At 37.2% G+C, this 18,182-nt stretch overlaps 2 protein-coding genes across 3 annotated transcripts; both read right to left on the bottom strand.

Annotated features, from left to right (window-relative positions):
• Nucleotides 1–6,484: 6,484 nt before the first annotated feature.
• LOC140782877 (glutamate receptor 2.9-like) lies at nucleotides 6,485–10,230 on the bottom strand. Of its 2 annotated transcripts, none has more exons than XM_073129728.1 (4): nucleotides 9,475–10,230; nucleotides 8,038–8,350; nucleotides 7,218–7,615; nucleotides 6,485–7,121 (listed from the first exon to the last, which is right to left on the bottom strand). In XM_073129728.1, the coding sequence occupies exons 1-4, from the start codon at nucleotides 10,225–10,227 to the stop codon at nucleotides 6,771–6,773; spliced, it is 1,815 nt and encodes a 604-aa protein (XP_072985829.1). In that variant the 5' UTR covers nucleotides 10,228–10,230; the 3' UTR covers nucleotides 6,485–6,770. The 2 variants fall into 2 exon arrangements, with proteins under 2 accessions (XP_072985829.1, XP_072985837.1); XM_073129736.1 differs by having other exon boundaries at nucleotides 6,919–7,121; nucleotides 7,232–7,615.
• Nucleotides 10,231–12,944: 2,714 nt separating this feature from the next.
• Nucleotides 12,945–17,338, bottom strand: LOC140784422 (uncharacterized). Its single transcript, XM_073132216.1, has 3 exons — nucleotides 17,053–17,338; nucleotides 13,812–16,780; nucleotides 12,945–13,580 (listed from the first exon to the last, which is right to left on the bottom strand). Exons 2-3 carry the CDS (start codon nucleotides 16,759–16,761, stop codon nucleotides 13,204–13,206), a joined length of 3,327 nt encoding a protein of 1,108 aa, XP_072988317.1. The 5' UTR covers nucleotides 16,762–16,780; nucleotides 17,053–17,338; the 3' UTR covers nucleotides 12,945–13,203.
• Between the last annotated feature and the right edge of the window lie 844 nt (nucleotides 17,339–18,182).

Here is an 18,182-nt window from a genome sequence, read left to right as displayed (position 1 = left end):
AATTTTGACATTTAAGTGTTATAAAAAAATAACAACTTTGAGTGTGATTATATACTATATCAGTAGGAAGATTCAACTTCACACTTGCTCAAATTAGATCTAATCTTTTCTCCTTACTCTAAACTAATTCAGGAAATTTTTATGGGTGCCTGGATATGCCTAGGTGAACATAAATCTCTAAGCAAAAATCAGAGTAAATAGTGGGTCGACAGAAATCAGAGCTTTAGAAATCTGTGGTCATTTAGAGCTCGAGTTAAGCTCATAAACTTCTTTTGATAGCCCTACTAGCTCATGAAAAAAATACTTCTAACATAGTCTAGTAGAATTGCTCTTATGTTAGTCTGTTTGCTAATATTTTGTGACCACTTAACTATCGGTAAGGTCAACTAAATAAAGAAGGGAATTTATTCTTCTAAAGGAATCAAATCCCAATAGATGAGGTCCTCTGTCTTCACCATTCAGGAACTCCCAGTCAAGTTCAATAACAAAACATCTCTTTTTTTTCTATTTTACTAACCAAATTCACTCCCCAATAACTAAAAAGAAATAAAATAAAATTTTCAACATTAATTTAAATTAATATATACAAGGTTAATTAAAAAATTAGATAGATGAGACTTTATGAGTATTACAGAAATTACAAGAGCCTAAAAAATAAAAGTGGATAAGGTTATAATGACATATTAGCGTATTGCACAAGCTAATCACACCAAAGGATAAAGGTTTGGTCAAATAATTTTAGGCTATATTTATTTTTTGAACCGACAAATTGTTGTACATAATAATAATAAAAAATTCACTATCCAAAGTAACACAAGATTTGAATATTTTTGGGACAAAGGATTTGTACATTTTAAAGATATCATATTTTTAGTGAGTAATGATATTATCACAGATGCTATGCTTTGCATCCGATAAACCAATGACAAAATTATGAATGAAAATACTTGGTCTTCTGATACACCTAGCAAAATTGTTTGTGACAAATCTTCTCCTTGATGATAATCAGTTTGACACTTAGCAGACAGGTTTGATATCTTCATTATCAACTTGATAAATACTAATCAGCAAACATCATTAGATAGTAAGAGATGACATCAAAGTTGATCAAGTATGGCCAAAAAAGATTCTCATATTAGCAACCAAGCATTTGAAAATTTTTACTAATAGTTTGTTAAAAGACATGAAAGAAAGGTTGCAATTATAAATCCTTAATATTATACTTTTGATGTTAATATATATAATATTTTTATAATAAGATAATTTAAAATTATATTTTTATTATATCAAATTACATATTATTTAATTATATCGGATTAACATAATATCTAATAATAATACTTTTTAAAATATACTTATTTTATTGGAATATTAAATTATTGATAATTAAAAATTTTAAGTTGAACTTTATTTATTTAGTGCAAAACAAAAACATATTATAAACATTAAATTATAAATATATTTTTATTATGTCCAACTCAATGTTGTAATTTTAAGCAAATTTGTAAGATATATACATAAGTTTAAGAAGTTATTATTAAATTAATATTTAATCATAATAATGATGATGATGATGATTATTATTATTATTATATGAGTACATTATATATCGATATGTAATGATGATTTATCTTGGTCTACATTTTTCAACCGAATAAGGGATTGATGGTTGATTCCACTTGATTTCTTTCGATAATGTGATGCATTGCTCTCAATATTATTCATTAGTTATTATAATTAGATTTTTGAGAGAGAAATATTAAACTAGAGACTATGGAGAAGTCTCGGAACTTGTATCTCCCAAAAATTACATTATTTACTTGAGAAGAAAGCTAATATATAGCCGACTGTGTAACAAACTCAAACTAACCCAGCTGTAGTAACAAACTCAAGCAAACTCAACCACATGGTGCCAGTTGTACGAATTAACAAATTTTTCAAAACTAACTCTATTACTCCCCCTCAAGATGGGAGTTTGTACTATGTATGTCATAAACAGCCATCTTGCTTAACAATGGAAACAACAAAGAGGTTGGTAAAGCTTTTGTAAAAACGTCAGCAAGCTGATGAGTAGTTTGAATTGGCAAGAGCTTGAGAAAACCTTCAGTAAGCTTGTCGCAAATAAAGTGACAATCAATTTTGATGTGCTTCGTTCTCTCATGAAAAATGGGATTAGAAGCAATGCGGATAGCAGCTTGATTATCGCAAAACAAAAGGATTAGATCAGACGAGACAACCTGAAAATCGTGAAGGAGTTGTTGAAGCCAAATAAGTTCCCTTGTAGTAGATGCCAAAGCACGATACTCTGCTTCAGCCGAAGAGCGTGAAATAATAGTTTGTTTCTTTGCTTTCCAAGAGACTAAAGAATCTCCAAGAAAAACACAAAAACCAGTTACTGATTTGCGTGTGTTGAGGCAAGCTCCCCAGTCAGCATCAACAAAGGCATGGAGCTAAAAAGAATAAGATGTGAGAAAAAGCAATCCTTGGCCAGGAGTTGCTTTCAAGTATTGAAGATGGTGAAAAGCAGCAGCAAGATGAGGTTGTCTAGGCTGAGAGACAAATTGAATGAGTTTATGGACAGTGAAGGTGATGTCAGGTCTGGATATGGTGAGATAAAGAAGTCGCCCCACAAGTCTTCTATACAAAGAAGCATCTTCTAAGAGATCACTTTCAAAAGAGTTCAGTTTAGCCTTGGGATCCATTGGCAGTGAGGCAGGTTTAGAAGCTAAAAAACTAGTATCTTCAAGTAATTGAAGAGTGTAGTGCCGCTGTGAGAGAAAGATCCCTTGAGTAGATCGAGCTATTTCTAGACCAAGAAAGTATTTAAATTTGCCAAGGTCTTTAAGTTTGAATTGAGTGTTCAAAAAAACTTTAAGAGAATTAATAGCTTGAGGGTCAGCACCAGTAATGATAATATCATCAGCATAAACAAGCAAGGCAATGAAAGATGATTTAGACCCTTTAGTGAACAATGAGTAATCAGACTTGGACTGCTCAAAACCATGTTGAATAAGGGCTTGAGAAAACTTGGAAAACCATTGCCGAGAAGCTTGTTTCAAGCCATAGATGGATTTATGTAATTTGCAAACTAATTTCTCCCCCTGTCTTGGAGAACCAGGCTTAGAATAACCAAGAGGCAAATCCATATAAACTTCCTCAAAAAGATCTCCATGCAAAAATGCATTATTAACATCAAGTTGGATCAAAGGCCAATTAGAATTTGATGCAATAGCCAAAAGAACTTTAAGTGACGAGTTTGGCAACGGGAGAAAAAGTTTCAATGAAATCATAGCCTTCTTGTTGTGTGTACCCCTTGGCAACAAGACGTGCCTTATGATGCTCTATACTGCCATCAGATCTATATTTGATTTTATAGATCCATTTTCAACCTATAGAATACTTGCCATGAGGTAATAAAGTGACTGACCAAGTGTTATTAGCTTCCATAGCAGCTAATTCAGAAGACATAGCATATCTCCATTGTTGATGTTTCACTGCTTGATGATAAAATTGAGGTTCAAAATTTGCTGAGACATTTAGAGTGTAAAAACAGTGAGAGAAATTGGATCCATGAGAAGAAGCTGTCCTCTGATTTGAGAAAAAGATTCATTTAGCCCCATTAAAAATGACATGACATATTCCATGTGATGATGGTCAGAAATAGACTTGATTCCTCCACAGGTGCAATGATTACAAGCACAAACAGGTTTGTAATTGTTCAATTCCTCCTAAATACTTTTTAATTTGGTAAAATAGGAACTAACACTCTAACAGACATCTGGCCTTGTGTAAGATTCATCAACTCACGCCTAAGTTGAAAAATTCTAGGTCCATTCCTTTGAAGAAATCTATCTTTTAAATCTATCCAAATCTCATGAGCTGAATCAGAGTATATGACACTAGCAGAGATTTCCTTAGAGATAGAGTTGAGAATCCAAGATATAACTATGTTATTGTTCCTAATCCAGAAATTGAGATTAAGACTGGTACCTTCTGGACGAGGCACAGAACCATCAACAAAGCAGACCTTGTTTTTGACGGAAAGAGCGATTAACATAGCTCGGCTCCAAGAAGTATAATTCTCACCAGTTAAAGGTTGAGAAACTAGAATGAGTCCAGGGCTGTCTGAGTGATGCAGAAAGTATGGACTGGAAGCATCATCGATGGCGGAACTGCTCATTGAAGGTGAAAACAAACTTGCTGAAGATTCAGTAGCCATCAGAAGAAGAAAACGAAGATCGAAGATTGAGATTGAATAGAGAAAAGAAGAGCGCGAAGAGAAGAACAAGCTCTCATACCATATTAAACTAGAGAAGATGGAGAAGTCCTAGAACTTGTATCTCCCAAAAATTACTTTATTTACTTGAGAAGAAAGCTAATATATAACCAGTTGTGTAACAAACTCAAACTAACCCATCTGTAGTAACAACTCAAACTAACCCAGCTGTACTAACAAACTCAAACTAACTCAACCAACATGGTGCCAGCTGTACGAATTAACAACTTCAAAACTAACTCTATTAAGAGAAGAGAGAAAAATGATGAATTATGATAAGAAATTTAAGAGAGAGAGAAGAGAGTTATGGATGAAAATGGGTCAGATTAAATCTGACTTGACTTACTAATCAATCTGATTCGAATCGGATTCGGATAAAAATACTTTATCCGATTTGGATACAGATATTAATAGGGTAGTTTGGTGGATATAGATATCGAATATCCATTTACCTATATAGGACTACATAATAAACTAGATCCCAAATAACTAGACCCGTTAACCCATTTTCCTAACGTTCACTTCCTTTTTTTCTTATTTGTCTCTCTTAATCCCACTTCTCTAATCTCCCCTTAGGGTTTCAGCCCCTCCTTCGCCCTCCGCATCGTTGTATGCTCTCCTCCGCTGTTGTCATAGTCGTCTCACACTGACGATGTATGCTCTCCACCGCCTCTGCCTCTTGTCTTTACTATATCTCTCAGCCCACACCCACACCCACACCATCACCAAGAAGGCCTTATTGACCTATCCCCTTCGCCGCTCCTCTCGAGTACTTTTGTTGCTCTCCTATGGCCGGGGTGGTCGAGACCTTCTCATTGTCGAAAGGTAACATGACACCTTGGACTGGACTTGTGGCACAAAGTTGCCGAGGTGCAGCTAGGCTCTGCTTCAAACTTCGATATGATCAAACTTGCTCTAAGGCTAGATTCTATATTTACCTTAAATCTTCATCTGACCTTCACTCAAGATTGAATACATGTATGTTTCTTCATTCCATTTTTCTTTAATAGGCTTAAGTACCAGTTCAAGCTTTTAAGGAGCAATGAAGCTTGAACTTTTACTTTATCAATAGCTACTGCCGGCAGAAGGGCAACTCAGACATTGCTTGTTTCTTAGTGCGGCAAATGCTAACAAGATAGAGGTAACTCTTCCTCCAACTACCTTCTCCAACTAAGTTTTGATTTTTTTTCTCAAATAGCACCTTATAATATAAGTAATTTATACCATGAACACCCTGTACATGTTTCGAAGCTATATATAACCAGATTTTATTTTCATATAATTTCTCATATATCACCTACTGTCACTTTGCTTTATTTAATGTCTTTTTTTCTCTTTTTGCATATATATCCTCCAAAAATAATTCTTTATTTACTTGTATGTCTATCTAAAGTTATATTTGTACCTGTATATATCTAATATGTATCTTTATTTGTTTAAGATCCGATTTGTTTCTTATTTGTATCTGTATTCATTTAACATTCAATCCGTATTAAAAAATTTATCATATCCGTTTAGTTATAATATGGTTTTAAATTTTGCTATCCATCTAATATCCATATCCAGATAAAAAAGTATGGATCTAGATATGGATTGAACACTATCTAATCCGTATCCGATCTATTTTTACCCTTAGATGAATGATGAATTATAATAAGACAATGATATTATGTTTGAAAGAGAGGAAAGAAATGTGATAAATTATAATAAAATATTTGTGAGAACTTATAGTCAAATTAAAGATAAATTAGTATGTGGTATAAAATATTATTTTGATGAATAATATTTGTATTATAAAATACACCTACTATGATATTTAGTTATTATTCTAGATCAAGATATTCTATTCTAGAATAAAAAAATATAAAATTATTAGTGAAGTCAACAGAAGCTTTAGGAAGAATACTAAATTTAAAATAAATAGTTTTATTTATTATTCTGAAAATAATGAAATAAGTATTTACATGTTTCACTTGTATTGTGAAATAAAGATATAATAATTATCTTTTAAATATTTGATTTGGTACAAAGTAAATTAATGAGTTAGGATAAATGAGTAATTAAGTTAATGTCTAGTATATAATATAATTTTGATCAAGAATATTTATATTTCATAATAAGATAGTATTATAATATTTAACTATTATTTTAAAATAAAAAGTTATATTTTAGACTAAGGAAAAGTAATTCCTGATGTGACGTGGGGCATTAGGAATAAAAATCTTATCAGAACTTATCAAATATCGAAGGTTGTGTTTGATTACCGACTATCCTAACATAAATGCACACCATCAATGAGTCTAAAAATCAATCAAGAGCTAGACCACCTTATTATGAGCTACCACTAGTTTAAGTACAACGTCCTTCTGTAATATATGATGAGCATGGCTCGGCGTCTCTGCAGCTGGCCATGCAAGCTCAAGCTCCTGCCGGCATTGGGCTTGCGGGCGTGATCGACGGAGTAACTTCTCTATATGCCTTTAGTTGCATATTTCTAAACGTATGAGCTGAGGTCTTTGCCGTTGTAAAGCTTACAGATCGAACGAAGCTTTCCAGCAATAGATTTTTCCGTGGCGATGACTCGTCTCAAATCACGCCTCTTTTGGTTGATGAAGAAAGCCAAATGAATTATGGCGCAAAAGATTGATCCAGTTCCGGTGATAAGGAAAAGGCCCCTGAAACTCTCATAGTTGAGACTACCGGAAGTCAATGGGTTGTCTTGGCTTGGACAGTTGGATGGATCGCCGAACCATTTCCTCTCGATCTCAGACATCTGGCCGCTCTCTGTTAAGTTAAGGATCGACTTTGAGAGATCTGAGACTAGTGATGATCCTTTTGGGAATGCCTGTTGTGATCACAGAATAAAATTAACAAGGAATATAAAATAGCACAAGATAATAAAGTTTGAGAGAGAGAGAGAAGAAGAAGAAGAAGAACTCACAAAGCCAAATCCACCTGTTTCGATCATTTGGTCAACTATTGTGTAATTGTTGCAGTGAAGCTTGAGATAGGCTCTAAGGTAAGGGGTCTCGCCGACTATGGCAAGTACGCCACCATTTTTGCTTCCTTTTGCCAGTGCATCATTGTACTGTGAAAATTCAAGAGCCTTGAGCCTAGACTCATCAAAACCCATGCTAACCAAGAGCCCTCTCACGGACGAACCATGAAGGTGACCAACATTTCCTCCACTGTTCTTAAGCTCAATGAAGTCGTTCACAGGACGCTGTTGGACTGTCAGCATTGAAGTCAAACTAGCTGTATAACTCGATCGCAGGATGAGCAGCACGAATACCCATATGATGACAGCAAACTTAGACAAATTGCTAACTATATTGTCCTCTGCATCAATCCAAAGAGTTGCAGATTGTAAAGCATTGATGGGCCGACCAATGAATTAAACTTTTGGAACAAATAGCATTCAAAATCAAGTACAAAATGATCCATATAACTAGAGTGGATGTGATCATGGCTGTTGCGTGAGTAAGATTGTGGCATCTAATAGTGATTTGCACTACATTTCCGATAATAAATCTCAGTCCCAACTTGTATGGTGTTGAGAGAAGCCCTATAATAAACTAAAAATCAAATCATTCAAGGTTCCAACTGTTCGAGGTGGACTAAGATCCACACGAACAACCAAATTTGTGAAACGCCACCTCGTTGTGAACTTGTTACTTTTTAAACTTAATTTCCAACGTAATAAAAGATAATGGATAAAGATAAAAGAGTTAAAACGGGGCCGGGAAGTAACGTCACTTAACTGTGAGCAAAGAGGAGAGTTGAGAAAGTGAAGTAGAAGACGGTGCCGAATTGGCGAGAGGGTGGGCCCCTAAATTCCTTGTTGCTCCGGTGTTCTAAAATCCACATGACGATTCCAGTGAAGACACAGAAGACTCCGCTGACCAACCACAAGTTTTTATTTAATGGCTTGAGGAAGACCCAAGCGTCCTTGCTCCTCTCGTCCATCAATGGCACGACCATCGATACAGCAGATGCCATGTATGGCATTGTGAAGTCCACGTAGGATGATCGATTAGCCTTCATGGTTAAGTCAGCCACAGCAGCATCATAGGTCTGTTAGGGATGCACAAGGCCCACTTGAATTAGATAGACATATATATACTATAATGTTCCATGGTAAGTTATCACACAAAAGAATAGTCACATATGGCAAATACATACATATATATATATAGTTGAAAGTGAATATTAAGGGTACATATGATGAAGAGGTTTCCAGTTGGATAACAGTATAAATGATGTCAAATACTTCTCAGCCAAGCTGAAATATTGAAGCTCTTTACTTCGAATTATAAGCCCAGAAGTTTCGAAATTGGATTTGCAATCGGATGTAATAGGCCGCGTTTGTGGTGGGGTTGCCTTTTGAAATGGGCTAGGGGCTTAGGAACCACTTTGCACCCTCCCAAAGCAATTGTTTGTGACCTTTTAGTATTCATGAATAACTGAACGTGAGCCAAGATTTAAGCTATATGTATGTTGGCCATTAGATTAAGATTTAACGATTAGATCTTTCATTTCATAGCTTATTAATTTAACTCTTGCTAGTCAAGTTGAGCTATGATTGAACTTGACTTAGCTCGTCAAGCCAAATGAGCCGAGCACGAGCCAAATCAAATTTTTGGAGACCTTCCTTGTGTTTGGCTCGTTGACACCCGACTCCTAACAACCTAACATGATCTTCTAGGATCCTAAATCCCTATAAAAAATTCATTAAAATTTTGATCAAAAGCTAAAACCGTGATACATATAGATAGAAAGTATATATGAGTAATAAAAAAGAGTGGTAGTTCAAAGAGTTTAAATAAATATATTTCTAAATATATCATTATGTTATAATTTTTAAATTATTTAATAAATTATTATAGCTATTATCATTTAAGCAGCACATCAAGAAATTAAATAAAGTATTATTTGTAAAAATAATTTAATAAATCACTTTTTGAGACAGTTTGGTGAAAGTGTTTTGTTGTCTTAAAAAGTTGTCATAATTTAACAGAAATCACTAATTAAGAGAATGACTTTATAAACATTTTTTTTGCAAGAGCGATTTACTTCAAAATACTTATATACGCCTGTTTATATGACAAAGAAGTGTATTAATTAAGTAGATAATTTATAGATAGAACGGTAATATATGTTGGAGAAATAATAGATCGGTCAAAAACTTGTATACTCACCCCGTTAGCTACCTGTAGCACCAGTGTGTTATAACGCTCGTGCCCCGCCGGCACATACTCGAACGGCATGGCGTACGGTAGTTGCCGGACAGCCGCCTCAAACACATCGATCACGAACCCGCTCGCCGACGTCTGATTCGTCTCTGGATCGATCTCAATATTCACGAACGATTGGAACCCGGGATCGACCGGTTGGGGAACTCCGACCCGCAGCTTCTTGCCGCCTGTCGGCTGAGTCCACCCGCTCGGCACTACCGCCGAATCCCCGGGCCATATCACCGGCCCGAGTCCATCCCTCAACGACGAGTACTGGCTGTTGCTACTCCAGTTCAGCCGCCGAGCCAGTCCGAACCTCGGAGTCCAGAAGCCGACATCCTTCGCCTTCCCGCCGATCACGTTCAGTACACGGAACGCCGTCACGTTCAACTCCCCATCGACGAGCCGGAACCTCCCGCCGAGGCCGTCGAATTCCGTGTTCAGTATCTCTTTCAAGATACTCTTTCCCGTTCGGGAGGCGCCCAAGTTGGAGAAATCGGTGGAGCCGTTCTTGGATTCGATGAAGTCGGGGCTAACTTTTCCGAGTCTCTCGGCGGACAACGCCATGGCCCAGACCGCGTCATAAGCCCATATAGCATAGCTACTGAGCTCGGTAGCGGCGGTTAATCCAACATTTGGGTTATCCTTCAAGAATTGCAGACTCCACCTCCTTTTAAACTCGCGGATCCGCTGCTCCGCTGTCGGGAAATAAGGCATGACGCCGAGGACGCCGTCGATCGACCGGGGGAGATGTATTCTTCGACGGAAGCGAGGAGGCTCGTGAGGCCGCTAGTTAGGATCCAGACGTAGCCTTCTGAAATCATTCCGGCATTTTTCGCCGATTGGAGGAGACGAGTGGCGAGGTCGACCCTCGCGTGGACGACGAAGACCCGGGTCTGCTCGGTCGTGAGCTTATAGAGCTCGGCGGAGATGTCATCGTCGGAGGCTGTTGTGGGAAGGGAACAGCGGTACGGAACGCGCACTCCGACGTTGTCGAGGGCGTCGACGAGGTAGGGGACGAAGGCGGCGCCGAAGTTGGAGTCCTCATGGATCGGGACGACGCGGCGCCACCGGAAGGCGTCAACGAGCGCCGCGATGGCGTCCACTTGGTCGGCGTCATTCGCGGCGGCACGGACGAAGAAGGGTGAGTGGGCCGGAGACACCGAGGGGCTCGTCGCGGAGATGGAAACTATGGGGACTTGGGTTCGCGTGCCCAAGGCTGCGACGAAACCGGATTCGGTAGAGGATTGGGGCCCAAGAATGGCGTGCACCTTGTCTTTGGTTATTAGTTCCAAGGCTGCATCAATTAGAGCGCACTGATTAAGCCGTACATTTACTTTCCTCGACTGGGAGAACCGAAGATATTAAACGTTAAGCTCTACCGTGGGAGGCGGCGGTGACGACATTGCCGGAGGCGTCTCTGGTGATGGTGTGGAGACGGGCGGAGGAGTTGGGGTTCGCGGCGTAGAAGTCGTCCACCGCCATACGGACGGACGTGAGAGCGATCTGGCCAATCGAGGAGTTCGAGTCGAGGATTAGTCCGAGCTTGAAGGTTGTGGGCTGGGATGGTATCACGGGGAGGAGTTGGAAGAGGAAGGAGAGGAGAAGGCCAAGGGGTTTGGGGTTCTTCATCATGGATTAATTGGAAATTAAAGAGGTCGTGGTAGAATAGAATAGCAAGAAATGAAGACGATAGAGAATGTGGGGGGTTTTGGTTCATTCGATAGAAGACGACTTGCCTACAGTAGTCATCATAAGATGATTTATTCCCGGCAAATGTAAAGTGGAGTCCACGTGAAGACTGTGAGGATTACAAAGTCCAACTTTGAACTTTCGATCACTTTCCCACTTTTTTCTTCAATAAAGAAAAAGCAACAAAAATAATGTTTTAAAGAAATGGCTACTGCTAGGTGTTCACGCACTTAGATTGTTACGAGCTTTTTCTTTTGGAAGCCGTGGTTCGTAAAAAGAAAGAGCACTGATTCCATGCTAACCAATTATTTATTTCTATAATAAATTAAAAGTTATATAAGATATTATATATATATATATATATGACTAGATTAATCTATAAAAAAATTAAAATTTAAGTATTTTCTTATTGCTTATTCTTATAACTATTTCCTTAATAATCAACTTCTATTAATTTATTTTTATTTTTATTTTTTATAAAAAATGAATAGCTAAGAGAGAAATAAAATATAATTAATTTAACTTTATAATTTAGAAAAGTAATCAGTACTTTCGGTTAATATGACCGGTCTTTGAAGTATGTCCCAACAAAAGAATTCTATTATGAAAGTAACATTGCCAAAGAAGTTGTGAAAAACAATAGAAGACAAGTGCATAACAAAAAGCACTTAAAATCGACTTTATATTAACAAGGTCTTTGGCTTCGATTTAAAGAAGGTACTCAACTGAGTAACCATATGAAAGATTATAATAAACTACTTACTGATTTATAAAATTTGGAGGTCAAAATCCGTTATGAGGATAAGACACTTTATTTATTGAATTTATTTCCTAATATTTATAATCATTTGACTACTATCTTGTTGTACAGAAAATATTCAATTATTATAATAATATTACAAATGCAATGATAAATAGTAAATACCACAAGATGGATAAGCAGGCTTATATAGACTTTCCTTAGAAGATGAATATCTTTGTTATGGTAACAAAAGACATTGAAAAAAAAAAAATCTCATATTAAATATCAAGAATCAGATGAATTCAAAAGTAAATGTCAAAAATCTTGACTATGAGAGCAATGATGAGGATTTGTATGTTGAATATATTTGTTTGTATTTGTTGTAAGCCGAGTAAGGATCAAAGTTGCACCTATCATATATGTTCTCATTGCGATTAATTTTATACTTTTAAAGACTTAAGTAAAGATGTATGTTTTTTTATCGGTAACGAAGATACTTATAAAATTAAAGAAATTTTGCAGTTGCATACTAAATCAATAAGAAAGTTGATATATATTCTATTTGATGTTTGTGAGCGCTCCCAGTCCCCGCACTGAAAAGAAGAAAGCAGGGAGGATAGTAGTCTTGTATCAGTATCATCCCTAAGAGGTATGAGAAATAAGAAGGCTCGACTATGAGAGGGGAATCTAATCATTTTAACTTGCTTGTATTAATATTTTCGTCTCTTAGGGTCATTTCGTTAAGCACCTTGTGTGCCTCCGAAGTTTCTATCATGGTAAGAAAGTTCAGTCACTCTTGCCTTGAAATCAGTGCCAACTCAACTCAATTCTTCTAACGTTTGATGTGCTAAAGGCTAAAGCCAATCCGTTCTTTGATGATATTTAAACAAAAATTAAGCTCCCGTTTCCTTCTGCAATCAATAAAGCATCACATAGTGGGGGGGAGAAAATGGCAATCTAGTATTTAGACAGGGTAGATGAGGATTAAATCATAGATCTCTTTGACAAAAGGACTAAATCAGAGATAAATTATTTGTAGATGCAAATAAGCATCTTCCAAGGGATGCTTATATGCTAGAAATACACTTTGAAAGGTTTGCTTCACCTTCTGTGAATAAAACAGTAAAAGAGACATTTTAATTCATGTACATCTTTATGTAAAGAAAACAAATACATCTTGCATTTTAAACTAAATAGATGGCTGGACAAATTGAAGGAAAAGTTTACAGGAATCTGAAATATATGAACATAGCTAAAATCTACAAAACTTGGGATCCTAGTTTCCTCTGTTTTGGTATATGACCAGCATTAGATTTGATGTCTGTTAGTTCTTTCACAACGTTTCTCATGGAAGGCCGTTCACTCGCTTCCTTTGATGTGCACCTCAGAGCCAATAAAATTACCTTGTGTACTTCTTCCATGTCAGCAGATCCCATTAATTCGTCAAAAATATTTGGTTCAGAAATCTCTTTAATTTCACCACTACCTCCCAAAGTTGATTGAACCCAGCTTGTTATGTCATTGTTTTCAGGAAATGATGGATCCAAGGCCTTCTTCCTGGTTATCAGTTCAAGTAAGACAACTCCATAGCTATAAACATCTGATTCTTTGCTTTTTCTAGTTGTAAATGCGGTCTCTGTTGCAAGGACAAAAGAATATTGGATTAACTTATACAATTAGTTGCAAGTCAAACTCTAGAAAGAAAGAACTTGAACTAAAGTGAGCTGATTAAAAAAAGCATCAATATAATGTTATTATGATATGATTGTAAAGGCAGCCATGACAATGAGCAACAAGAAAATGCTGTTTGACATAGTTGCAAAGCCAAAACAATATGGTCTCATATTCAGCATTATTCATTTCATACCTGGAGATATATACCCGATAGTGCCCATTATCGCAGAGGACTGTGGAGAAGCAGAAAACTGATCAATGAGCTTGGCGATGCCAAAATCTGCAATATGTGGCTCCATATCCTTGTCCAACAATATATTCTTTGGTTTGATATCACGGTGAATTATAGCTGGATTGCAGTCATTATGAAGATAAGCTAACCCCTGGGCAGTACCAAGAGCTATCCGGTAACGTGTGTTCCACTGTAGAACTGGTGGTGGCTTAATCTCATGTAGAACATCATGAAGGCTCCCATTCTCCATATAGTCGTACAAAATCAATCCATAATCTCTTCTCAACCAGAAGTCAACCAATTTTACCAAGTTCCTGTGCCGGATTCTGCCAACTGTTTGAATTTCTCTAATCATGCTTGCATTCGCTCCTTGCTGAGAAGAAAAAACAAGTTTCTTTACCGCATACACTTTCTCTGGACTCACTGAAGCTCTGTAAACAGTTCCATGGGCTCCTCTTCCAATTACATATTTTTCATTCAAGTTCTCGGTGGCTTCCATGACTTTATTAAACAGTAATGAGGATCCGTCATGTAAAGATGGTCCTTCCTCTGGTTTTCTGTTTTTATGCTTGAAAATGGCATAAGCCAGCACAAGTAACACTAGGACAGAAAAGAGCAATGAACCAAGAGCTATTATTGCTATCTTAATCTTGTTGATGCCTTTTGTATTGTTTGTTGTACTGCATGGTTTTAGAACACTATTCTTCATGCAAGATGAATCATCTGATAGGCAAGAGATGCAAAGGTTTGGATTGCCCAAAAATGAGCTAGGTGAGGAGTTCAGAAACTTCACAAAATTTTCTGGCACTGGTCCTGTGAAATCATTATATGAGACATTCACATAAAGCAAAGAAAGATCAGATAATGGGAATAGACTTCCATTGAGATTATTGAGAGATAAATCCAAGCTTTGCAGCCTTATCAGATTTCCTAGTTCTCCTGGAATATGGCCTGTCAGTCCATTGCCACTAAGATTTAATGCTATTTCCACATTGAGTAATGTGCCCAATGATGAAGGGATACTACCTCCCAAAATATTTCCACCAAACTGCAGCTCAATTAGCCTGTTAAATCCTGACAAGAAATCTGGTATGCCGCCGCTAAACTGATTCTCTTGCAGTACCAATTGAGAGAGAAGTTTTAAGTTGGTTAAAGCTGATGGTATTGAGCCATTCAGGGAATTGAAGCTCAAATCCAGCAAATACAAGCTAGTACATTGTGAAATTTGAGGCGGCAGCGGACCATAAAGTCTGTTGTGGGAGAAATTAAGAACCTGCAGATTTACCAAGTTTCCTATTTCCTTAGGTATTGGTCCAGAGAGTCCGTTTCTCGACCAGTTTATCAGAGTAAGGTTGACACAATTCCTCAGGCTCCGAGGAATATAACCATTCAACTTATTGGCGCTTAGATCCATGTATAACAATCGTGAAGTTGTTGCAAACTCTGGAATGGAACCAGTGAGGTTGTTATTTTGAACAATCAACCTTTCCAGACTAGAGCAGTTCCCAACAGTCAAGGGAATACTACCATTTAGCAGATTAAACCCCAAGACAAAAATTATCAATTTCTGCCCAAAGCAAATGCCCGGAGGGATTCCGCCAACAAAACTATTATTGGTGAAATCAATCTGAACTAGACTGCTATTGATCCCCAAACCTTGAGGTATAACTCCTGTAAACTTATTATTGAACAGATAAATATTCTGCAGATTTCTAAGCTCAGTCATCTCCAAAGGCAACTCTCCAGAGAGAGAGTTACTGTAAATGAGGATCATTTCAAGACTCGGGATTCTCCAGATTCCTACAGGAACCTCTCCTGTCAAGTGATTTCTATGAAGAAATAGGCTCTGCAAAATAGTTAAATTTCCCAATTCTTTTGGTATAGCCCCCTCAAGCTGGTTCTCATGCAACTGTAAATCTGTCAGTAATCTACAATTACCAATCTCAGGTGGAATTAACCCAGACAAAGAGTTCATAAATAGGTAAAGGATTGAGAGGTTGGTCAGTGAACCGATCGAGGGTGGTATGTGCCCTGATAGGCTGTTACTAGCAGCTGCAAAGGTCACTAAACTACTGCAATTTCCCAGCCCTATTGGGACCTCACCTTTAAATTGGTTGAATGACAAGATTAAGTCTTCCAACTTGCTACTGCTAGAGCAAAAAGGGATTTCCCCCACAAAACCATTTGCACTGATATCCACATATTTAAGCCCTCTGATTGCACCCAATGATTTTGGAAGATGACCAGTCAATTGGTTATGAAACAGATAGAGCTCCTCTAACTTAGTAAGATTGCCAATTGAAAGGGGCAAAACACCAGACAAGACATTCTGACTCAGCCAGAGGATTCTAACATTGGTCAAATTTCCGATGCTAGAAGGAACCGGACCAGTAAGGTTATTCTGGTTGAGGTAGACCGTTTTCAAATGTGTATTATGGAACAGTGACTCTGGTATCTTTCCACTAAGAGAGTTGTCAAAAAGGGACAGATATGACAAATTCTTCAGGTTGTAGAGCGTAGCTGGTATCTCGCCGAAGAGGGAGTTGGTGGATATATCCAAGTGCCCAAGAAAGGTGCAATTCCCCAGCTCTGGTGGGATTGACCCAGATATACTATTCAAACTAAGATCAATCTTCTGTAGATATCTCAACACTCCAATCTCAGGTCCTAATGAACCAGAAATTCCAGTGTCTGCCAGGACAAATGACACCGCCCTGCCACTGCTGTCGCATTTGATTCCTTCCCATCTGCAAGGAGTTGGGTCGGAAGAATTCCAGGTGGAGTTTATGGATGACGGTAGTATGAGGCTCCTGGATAAATCTAGGAGGGCTTGTCCTTCGGAGTTCAAGCCCCAAGACAGTGAAATCCAGGTGAAGAACAGCAACGAATAACGCCAAAGAGCAATACCCATTTCCGGCGAACACTAAAAGCTGAAACAAAAAGGATAACAAGATGGGAGTTTTTTTTTTCTTCTCTAGCCTTTCACAAAAGGTCACGATCAAATCGAAATAGCAAAACCCACATTCTAAAACACCAGAATAGGTAGCAAAATCTACATTAAAAGGTCGTATTATAGCATCTACCAAGTGTTTGATAACAAGGAACCATATGCACATTGAAGAAGCACAAAAGAGCAAAGGAGATATCTTTCCACTTATTTTTAAGGGCTGCAACAAATTACAAGGCATGCTCAAGAGAGTACCTAATTCGCAGTAAATGTCACAGATCCGAAGAACTCCAAGTCAAAGGAGAATACTTTGGTTACGCTTCTGTGCTTCTCGAGCTGGAATCAAGCTCCTCCGGGGTTAAAATCCCTCTTCGTCGCCGGCTTCTCTCAACAACCAAATGTTCTTTATGGACCAGAAGAGTGGTATTAGTTTAGTGGAATTGTGGAAACAATTGTTTTCTACTGGGAAAGCTATAAAGTGTTTGTGGTGGGTTTGGTTGAGGATGCGGTTGAGAATTGAGAAGTGATGCATGCCGTTTACTGGAACGTGCTTCTGAATTCTGAGCAGTTCACATTTGTCATTTAATTCTTGGCTTGTCTGGTCCGACATTACAATGCAAAAAGTCAACCACCTTAAATTAGGCACTCCCAAACTATTAGCATTTCGTTTGAATTTTTTTAAAATTATGATAAGATTAAAATTTTATTTTATTAACTTATAAATATAAATATTGAACTTAAAAGATAAGAGTTTACGTCTCATCATTTAATAGTCTAATTAGTACTTGGAATATTATAATTCATCTGCTCCCTATAGTACTTATCCGAAAGTAGTAGTTAGCTTGAGCACATTTTGACCCTTTTTAAGGGGAAGGAACACCTGAGTCGTAGAGGATCAACTTTTGAAAAGTTGGTAGGCACCTCATTGTGTCTAAAGATTTATTAGGTTAGACTTCAATTTTAAATAATTATTATAAAAAAAATTTATTTGATAATTTAGTAGTCTGACTTAGCTTAATCGATTGATAGCCGGTGCGGTGGTTTAGAGAAACAGTTCAATAATATAATGACTTAAAATAATATCTCATAGCTTGACGACGCATAAGATTTGAAGTCTAAACTATGTGACTTAATATGTTAGCTAGGATCTGTATCTAAAAATAATATTTATCATGTCTATACATTTTGACTCTTAAACGATTAGGAGAACACCATCGTAGGATAGAATTTGACTCTTCCACGAGAGACTTATATAGTTACGCTCGGATTTAGACGACATCAAAAGAAAAGTATGTTGGCCTGAAAGAGTTTTCGACCAATGTGAATCTCGTGACAAACTTTTATATATCAATTTATTCAACAACCAAATTTAATATTAAAATAAT

This window comes from Typha latifolia, chromosome 1, assembly GCF_019914945.1.
Source record: "Typha latifolia isolate L0001 chromosome 1, TyphaL0001v2, whole genome shotgun sequence".
NCBI lineage: Eukaryota > Viridiplantae > Streptophyta > Magnoliopsida > Poales > Typhaceae > Typha > Typha latifolia.
This window is presented reverse-complemented; position numbering and strand designations above follow the sequence as displayed.

Coding starts and splice junctions, on each gene's coding strand:
- LOC140784422 (XM_073132216.1), bottom strand. CDS start 16,761: ATGGGTATTGCTCTTTGGCGTTATTCGTTGCTGTTCTTCACCTGGATT. Junction 13,581..13,811: donor TATCGGGTATATATCTCCAG/GTATGAAATGAA, acceptor TCCTTGCAACAG/AGACCGCATTTACAACTAGA.
- LOC140782877 (XM_073129728.1), bottom strand. CDS start 10,227: ATGCCTTATTTCCCGACAGCGGAGCAGCGGATCCGCGAGTTTAAAAGG. Junction 7,616..8,037: donor AACTCTCCTCTTTGCTCACA/GTTAAGTGACGT, acceptor GGATTGATGCAG/AGGACAATATAGTTAGCAAT. Junction 7,122..7,217: donor AAACAGGTGGATTTGGCTTT/GTGAGTTCTTCT, acceptor TGATCACAACAG/GCATTCCCAAAAGGATCATC.